The following is a 9,234-nucleotide window of genomic DNA, read 5'->3' on the forward strand; positions in this document are numbered from 1 at the left end:
GTCTCATGCTCTAGTCTCCAGGTGTCTGTCAGTCATTATCTGTCTCATGTCTCTGTCCTCAGGTGTCTGTCAGTCATGTACTCTGTCTCAATGTTCTAGTCCCTCCAGGTGTCTGTCAGTCATTACTCTTGTCTCATGTCTCTAGATCCCCGGTGTCTGTCAGTCATTACTCTGTCTCTAGTCCTCCAGGTGTCTGTCAGTCATTTACTCTTCTCATGTCTCTAGTCCCCAGGTGTCGTCAGTCATTACTCTGTCTGCATGTCTCTGTCCTCCAGGTGTCTGTTCGTCATTACTGCTGTCTCCATGTTCTCAAGTCCTTCCAGGGACAGTGTCTGTCAGGTCATTACTCTGTCGTCATGTCTCTCAGTCCCCCAGGGCCAGGTGTCTGTTTCAGTCATTACTCTGTCTCATGTCTCTAGTCCTCCAGCGCAGGTGTTGTCAGTTTATATTTACTCTGGTCTCATGTCTCTGTCCTCCAGGTGTCTGTCAGTCATTACCTGTCTCATGTGTCTCTAGTCCTCCAGGTGTCTGTCAGTCATACTCTTCTATTCTATAGTCCTCCAGGTGTCTGTCAGTCATTACCTTCTGTCTCATGTCTCTAGTCTCCAGGTGTTGTCAGTCATTACTTCTGTCTCATGTCTATCTAGTCCTCCTCCAGGCGACAGGTGTCTGTCAGTCATTACTCTTCTCATGTCTCTAGTCTCCAGGGCCAGGTGTCTTGTCAGTCATTACTCTGTCTCATGTCTCTAGTCCTCCAGGGCCAGGTGTCTGTCGTCATTACTCTGTCCTAATGTCTCTAGTCCTCCAGGGCCAGGTGTCTGTTGCAGGTGTTCATTCGTTCCCTTGTAGTTCATGGATCAATTAAGGTCATGTGACCGTATTCAGTGAAACATACCAGTACAAGTATCATTGAGTGAGTATACGGCTTCTCCCAATTGACACGCTATTTCCTATATAGTGCACTACTGTAATAACTATTTCCTATATCAGGGCAGTCCAACCATCTTCCTGGAGATCTACTGTCCTGTAGGTTTACACAGTCCCAACCCTCTTCCTGGAGATCTACTTCCTGTAGGTTTAGCAGTCCAACCCTCTTCCCTGGAGACTCTACTGTCATGTAGGTTTACAGTCCAACCCTCTTCTGGAGATCTACTGTCTGTAGGTTATCACGTCAACCCTCCTGGTAGGATCTACCGCCTGTAAGATTATCAGTCCAACCCTCTTCCTGGAGATTACTGTCCTGTAGGTTATCAGGTCCAAACCCTCTTCTGGAGATCTACTGTCCTGTAGGATTTACAGTCCAACCCTCTTCCTGGAGATCTACTGCCGTACGGTTTACAGGTCCACCCTTCCTGGAGATCTTACTGTCATGTAGGTTTACAGTCAACCCTCTTCCTGGAGATCTATGTCCTGTAGGTTATCAGTCCAACCCCCTCTTTCTGGAGATCATAACCGTCCTGTAGGATTCATCAGCCAACCCTCTATCCTGAGATCTACTGTCCTGTAAGGTTATTCCAATCCAACCCTCTTCCTGGAGATCTACTGTCCTGTAGGTTATCAGTCCAACCCTCCTCCTGGAGATCTAACTTGTCACTGTAGGTTATCAGGTCCAACCCTCTCCTTGGAGATCTACTGTCCTGTAGGTTAATCAGTCCAACCCTAATTTAACACACCTGTATTTACTTAGTAGCTGCTCAACAAGACCTTTAACTAGCTAAATTAGGGTGGACTGGAAAACTACAGGACAGTAATCTCCAGGAAGAGGGTTGGACTGAACAACCTACAGGACAGTAATCTCAGGAAGAGGGTTGGCACTGAAAACTAGCAGGACAGTAGATTCCAAAGAGGGTTGGACTGAAAACCTACAGGACAGTAGATTCCAGGAAGAGGGTTGGACTGATAACCTACCAAGCGACAGTAGATCTCCAGCGAAGAGGTTTGGACTGAAACAACTATCAGGACGGTGATCTCCAGAAGAGGGTTGAGACTGCCCTGCCCTATATAGTGCACACAGCCCAGTTGGCCTGTCAAAAGTATGCACTAGTATAGGAGTATTGATTCATTTGGGACTCATGTAATAGTCCGTACTGTAGGACTGACTAGCACAGGTGTCCCCTGGCCCCTCCCCAGGCCCTATACTAACATTAACCGTTAACCCCTAGACTGCTGGGGACCTCCAGTATGACTTCTACAGCTGTTATAGGCCCTGCTACTAACCCTGACCTTTAACCCCCAGACTGCTGGAGTACCTCCAGGCCATGGAGGAACTACTTCCTGTTGAGGCAGGGGACACATGTATAACTTCTATACAGCCATCTTTGATAAGTCCTGGAGAAGGAGAAGCTGGCAGCAGCTGCGCGTTCCTCAAACGTTCAACTGCAGGAACTGTGGGACCTGAGAGTGAACAACCTGAGAGAATTCGATTGCCACTACCAAGCATGTGTACCTGTTGTATTTCAGAGGGTTACTGAACCCCATATGCCCGCCCCCGAGCATACAACTAACCGCCTAGATGGCTCTCATTGGTTACACCCACATCTGACTGGGCTGTCATTGGTTACACCCCACACTGACCTGGGCTCTCATTGGTTACACCCCACACTGACTGGGCTGTCATTGTTACACCCCAGCACTGATGGGCTCTCATTGGTTACACCCCATCACTGACTGGGCTCTCATTGGTTACACCCCACACTGACTGGGCCTGTCATTGTTCACCCCACACTGACTGGGCTGTCATGGGTTACACCCCCACACTGACTGGGCTCTTCATTGTTACACCCACACTGACCTGGCTCTCATTGGTTACACCCCACACTGACTGGGCTGTCATTGGTTACACCCCACACTGACTGGGCTGTCATTGCGTTACACCCAGCACTGACTCGGGCTCATTGGTTACACTCCCACCTGACTGGGCGTGTGTCCATTGGTTACATCCCACACTGACTTGGGCTGTCATTGGTTACTACCAACTGGACTGGGCTCCTCCATTGGTTATACCCACACTGACTGGGCTCGTCATGGTTACACCCCACAACTGACTGGGCTCTCATTGGTTACCACACTTCCCTGGTACACCCACACTGACTGGGCTCTCATTGGTTAAACCCCACACTGACTGGTCTCTCATTGTTACACCCCAACATGACCTGGGCTCTCATTGGTTGAACCCAACAGCTGACTGGGCGTTCATTGGTTACAGCCCAACGACTGGCTTCGTCGATTGGGCTTACCAACATGACTGGCTTTATACCACCCCAACACTGGACTGGCTGTCATTGGTTAGGCGTTTTGCCTGATGTTTTGAGAAGATTTCAGGATTGATAGGCTAACTTAATCACACAGGAAGTACATGGAAATATCAACAGTAGTGGTAGGCTAATAGTTTGTGATGTTTTTCCATTTTGATGCTTGAAATTTATTGGTCGCAATAAAGTAAATGTTGTTTTCCAGGTGTCCAGTCCTTCTCTGGAGACGAATTGACCCAGTCAGAAAGAAACAGCCGATTAATATCTGATGGTTTGACTCCTCAGTTACAAGGTGAGCCTCCTACCAACCTTATCCAATTACTGATAACAGGTTTCCTGCACATCGACTTTTTTCCTGACCATTTTCTCTGCTGGATTAAAAGGTCCCGAAGCTTTCTCGCACATGGTGCGGATCATGTTCTGTGTTTCTTTAAACTCTTATTTTAGACACCGTTTCGTGGTGTCCTTCCCTTCACGGTTTCTGTGGTGTCCTTCCCTTCACGTTTCTGTGGTCTCCTTCCCTTTCACGTTCTGTGGTTCCTTCCCTTCACGTTTCTGTGCGTGTCCTTCCCTTCACGGTCTCACTGTCATTCGCCGAAATTTTACAGTTAAAAATGTATTTTCCCAAATTTTTTTTAGTTGGGGCTATTTATCTTTAAACCTGCATTGTTGGTTAACTCTCAGGGTACGTGAGACAGTAGCGTCCCACCTCGTTCAACAGCCAGTGAACTGCAGCGGCGCCAAATTCAAAACACACCAGAAATCCCATAATTAAAATTCCTCAAACATACAAGTGATTTCACACCATTTTAAGATAACACTTGCTAGTATCTGGCGCTGTTGGAGTTTCGGGCTACACGATACCGTAACGTTATACAATGCTATTATATTGGGTTCTTGTTATGGGAACCACGATCGGTAAGTTGATCTGACTTGATTAAAAGAGCACCGTTCATTGGCCAGAGACAGCCTATCTCCACGAGTAGAGCAGAGACGGTGTACAGAAGCTTTGATCTCTTTAGTCTGTGGAAAGACCAGGGAAAGATGACTCAGCAGCCACACTATATCTCTGGCAGTGTACTTCCTCCAAACGGCACCCATTCCTATATAGTGCCACTACTTATGGGCCCTGTCCAAATCCTATTTTCAGTTAATTTGATATTTGCTAGGGTATCAGAAAATCCGAGGAATTATGGGGACTTAGTGCACTAAACAGTTCAGAGTGCCATTTGGATTAATTCTATGTTGTGTGTTGTCTGAGGTGCCTGGCCTGTTGACATCGTGTCAGCTTCAGAGTGTCCAGAGGTCTACAACCAGGTGCTTCCTTGCTGCCTGCTGCAGATCAAATGGGCCAATACAGTCTGGACACGCTGGCATTCAGTGGTATAGGCTCTAGTATTGACTCTGTTTTCTGTGCGTTTCTCCCCTTTACTCTCTCCTCATCTTCCTCTCTTCCCCTCCTCTCTTCTCTCTCTCTCTCCCCTTTCTCTCTTCGCTCTCTCCTCTCCCCTCTCTCTCTTCTCTCTCTCCTCTCTCTCTCTACTCTCCCTCTCTCTCTTCTCCTCTCTCTTCCTCTTCTCCCTCTCCCCCCTCTCTCTTGTCTTCCTCTCCCCCTCTCTCTGCTTCTCTCTCTCTCTCCTCTCTCTCTCTCTCTTCTCTCTCTCTCCCCCTCTCTCTTCTCTCTCTCTCCCCCTCTCTCTCTTCTCTCTCTCTCTCCCTCTCTCTCTCTCTCTTCTCTCTCTCTCTCCCCCTCTCTCTCTCTCTCCTCTCTCTCTCGTCTCTCTCCTCCCTCCCCCCTCTCTCTCTCTCTCTCTCTCTCCCCCTCTCTTCTTTCCCCCTCTCTCCTTCTCTCTCTCTCTCTCCCCCTCTCTCTTCTCTCTCTCTCTCTCTCTTCCCCCTCTCTCTCTTCTCTCTCTCTCTCTCCCCCTCTCTTTCTTCTCTCTCTCTGTCTCTCTCTCTTCACTCTCTCTCTCTCTCTCTTCGTCTCTCCCCTCTGTCTCCCATCTCTCTCTCTCCCCTCTGTCTCGCTCTCCCTCTCCTCTCTCCTTGTCTTTCTCTCACTTCGAATCTCAATTCCATAAACTTTTGACATGGACACAAGAAACATATAACACAAACATAAGATTTGGAAGATTGAATTGATGTCCGTTCAAAACAGGACCCTTCTTGACTAAGACATCTCCTGTTTTAAGATGCGACCTTAGAAAAGTTTACCTACCTGGAATTGAAAATTACAAAACTGTTACTGTTCCGTATTTTAAGCTAATTTCCCCCCTTTCGTTACTGGTCCAACGCTCTAACCACTAGGCTACGCGCGCCCCAAGTCCTTTTGTAAGCAACTGGACTCTATTAGAAAACCGTTAATTCGGACTAAAAATCACATAGTAACAAACAGTATGTGTGGAGTGGGTCCAGTTTCTGGGATGCTGGTGTTGACGTGACCATACTTAAAAAGCATTCATGGCTACAGACGTAGGCTACGGCGATGTCATTTCATGGCTCAACGTAGTGCTACGGGGCGATGATCATTCATGGCTACAGACGTAGTGCTACGGGCGCGATGGTCATTTCATGGCTACAGACGTTAGTGCTACGGGGCGATGGTCATTCATGGCTACAGACGTTAGTGCTACGGCGATGGTCATTCATGGCTAAGACGTTAGTGTACGGGCGATGTCATTTCATGGCTACAGACGTTAGCTGTACGGGGCGATGGTCATTTCATGGCTACAGACGTTAGTGCTACGGGGCGATGGTCATTTCATGGCTACAGACGTTAGTGCTACGGGCGATGGTCATTTCATGGCTACAGACGTTAGTGCTACGGGGCGATGGTCATTTCATGGCTACAGACGTTAGTGCTACGGGCGATGGTCATTTCATGGCTACAGACGTTAGTGCTACGGGCGATGGTCATTCATGGCTACAGACGTTAGTGCTACGGGGCGATGGTCATTTCATGGCTACAGACGTTAGTGCTACGGGGCGATGGTCATTTCATGGCTACAGACGTTAGTGCTACGGGGCGATGGTCATTCATGGCGACAGACTAGTGCTACGGGGCGATGGTCATTTCATGGCTACAGACGTTAGTGCTACGGGGCGATGGTCATTTATGGCTACAGACGTTATGCTACGGGGCGATGGCATTTCATGGACAGACTTATGCTACGGGCGATGGTCATTTCATGGCTACAGACGTAGTGCTACGGGGCGATGGTCATTTCATGGCTACAGACGTTATGCTACGGGGCGATGGTCATTTCATGGCTACAGACGTTAGTGCTACGGGCGATGGTCATTCGGCAGGTTACCTTGGCGTTCTTGGGCACAGGGACTATGGTGGTCTGCCTGAAACGTGTTGGTATTACAGACTCGGACAGGGAGAGGTTGAAAATGTCAGTGAAGACACTTTCCAGCTTGTCAGCGCGTGCTCTGAGTACGCATCCTGGTAATCCCTCTGCTTCACAATAAAATACATGTCAAATATATAACAACAAAGGTCAAATAAGAAGATTCTCTCTCTCTAAACACGAGGGATTTCTGAACGCCATGACCGCACCGCCGGTGTTAATGATGGATCGTTTCCTCCTATAGATTTGACAGTAGCAGCTAAGCGGTTGGAAGGATACCAAGAGGAGTGAAGCCTAAAGAGCCAATCAATCAGCAGATCCACAGGATGTTTCTGCTGAGGGTCAAACTGATGCACTTCGTCAACAGCCTTCACAAACACATTGTGACGAGGGTAAGAGGTCTGAGACATAGTGAACATGACGAGGGTAAGAGGTCTGAGACATAGTGAACATGACGAGGGTAAGAGGTCTGAGACATAGTGAAACTGACGAGGGTAAGAGGTCTGAGACATAGTGAACATGACAGGGTAGAGGTCTGAGACATAGTGAAACATGACGAGGGTAAGAGGTCTGAGACATAGTGAACATGACGAGGGTAAGAGGTCTGAGACATAGTGAACATGACGAGGGTAAGAGGTCTGAGACATAGTGAACATGACGAGGGTAAGAGGTCTGTCTAGGTGTAGTGCTAGGCTAGGTGTAGTGCTAGGCTAGGTGTAGTGCTAGGCTAGGTGTAGTGCTAGGCTAGGTGTAGTGCTGTTGTAGTTGTAGCGATAGTTGTAGTTCAGAAGTTTCCCATCAGGCATCTGTATGGAGCTCTAATTCATGTCTCGATAGATTTCTGGTCAATATCTAAACGTTCCATATCCCTGTCTGGTTAGATTCTCCACAGCACTGGTCTGGAGTTTCAGCACCAGGTCCAGGAGGCTAAAGACCTGGACCAGCTCATTAAGATCCACTACAGATACCTGTCCACTATCCACGACCGCTGTCTGTTACGAGAAAAGGTAAGATGGATACCTGTCTCATAGATACTGATCCGCTATATACACTATATTACCCAAAAGTATGTGGACACCTGCTTGTCAAACATCTCATTCCAAAGTCATTGGCAATGATATGGATTTGGTTCCCCTTTGCTGCTATAACAGCATCCACTTCTCTGGCAAGGCTTTCCACTAGATGTTGGAAAATTGCTGCGGTGACTTGCTTCCATTCAGCCACGAGCGCATTAGTGAGGTCGGGCACTGATGTTGGGCGATAAGGCCTGGCTCGCAGTTGGCGTTCCAATTCATCCCAAAGGTGTTCTTTCACACCGATCTCGACAAACCGTTTCTGTAGGGACCTGGCTTTGTGCACGGGGGCATTGTCATGCTGAAACAGGAAAGGTCCTTCCCCAAACTGTTGCCACAAAGTTAGAAGCACAGAATTGTCTAGAATGTCATTGTATGCTGTAGCYTTACGATTTCCCTTAACTGTAATTAGTTGACCTGGCTCGAACCATGGAAAACAGCCCCAGACCATTATTCCTCCTCCACCAAACTTTACAGGTAGCGTTCCCCTGGCTTCCGTCAAACCCAGATTTGTCTGTCGGACTGCCTGATGGTGAAATGTGATTCATCACTCCAGAGAACGTGTTTCCAATGCTCCAATGGTGGGGAGCTTTACACCACTCCAGCCAACGCTTGGCYTTYCGCATGGTGATCTTAGGCTTGTGTGCGGCTGCTCGGCCATGGAAACCCATTTCATGAAGCTCCCGACYAACAGTTATTGTGCTGACGTTGCTTCCAGAGGCAGTTTGGAACTCGGTAGTGAGGATTGCAACCGAGGACAGACTATTTTTAAGTACTACAGCATTCGGTGGTCCCTTTCTGTGAGCTTGTGTGGTCTACCACTTTGCAGCTTAGCCGTTGATGCTCCTTGACGTTTCCATTTCACAATAACTGCACTTTCGGTTTAACCCTAACCCTACATTTCATTGAAATGACTTGTTGGAAAGGTGGCATCCTATGACGGTGCTGCCCATGTTGAAGGTCACTGAGCTCTTATAGTGTACATGTCCAACACCTAGTGGAAATCCTTCCCAGAAGAGTGGAGGCTGTTATAGCGGCAAAGGGGGGACCAACTTCATATTAATGACTTCCCAGAATAGTGAAGGCTGTTATAGCAGCAAAGGGGAACCAACTTCATATTAATGACTTCCCAGAATAGTGAAGGCTGTTATAGCAGCAAAGGGGAACCAACTTCATATTAATGCTCATAATATTGGAATGAGACGTTTGTACCATACCTGTCCACTCGATAGCTGTACTACTAGATACCTTTTCTACAGATACCTGTCCACCTAGATGTATACCTGTTCACCTAGATGTCCACTAGATGTATACCTGTTCACCTAGATGCATACCTGTCTGCCTAGATGTGTACCTGTCCGCCTAGATGCGTACCTGTCCGCCTAGATGCGTACCTGTCCGCCTAGATGTGTACCTGTCTGCGATAGATGTGTACCTGTCCGCCTAGATGTGTACCTGTCAGCCTAGATGGGTACCTGTCCGCTAGATGTGTACCTGTCAGCCTAGATGGGTACCTGTCTGCCTAGATGTGTACCTGTCAGCCTAGATGTGTACCTG

General features: G+C 48.0%; 1 protein-coding gene across 1 annotated transcript in view; it reads left to right on the top strand.

Annotated features, from left to right (window-relative positions):
- The window catches only part of tubgcp5 (tubulin gamma complex component 5), a 69,721-nt gene that overhangs the window by 41,735 nt on the left and 18,752 nt on the right, over positions 1-9,234 (top strand). The window contains 1 exon segment of the mRNA XM_070440348.1: positions 7,486-7,611. Within this exon segment, the coding sequence (XP_070296449.1) occupies positions 7,486-7,611 (126 nt within the window).

The sequence above is a fragment of the Salvelinus sp. IW2-2015 genome, unplaced genomic scaffold (genome assembly GCF_002910315.2).
Source record: "Salvelinus sp. IW2-2015 unplaced genomic scaffold, ASM291031v2 Un_scaffold2449, whole genome shotgun sequence".
NCBI classification, from domain to species: domain Eukaryota; kingdom Metazoa; phylum Chordata; class Actinopteri; order Salmoniformes; family Salmonidae; genus Salvelinus; species Salvelinus sp. IW2-2015.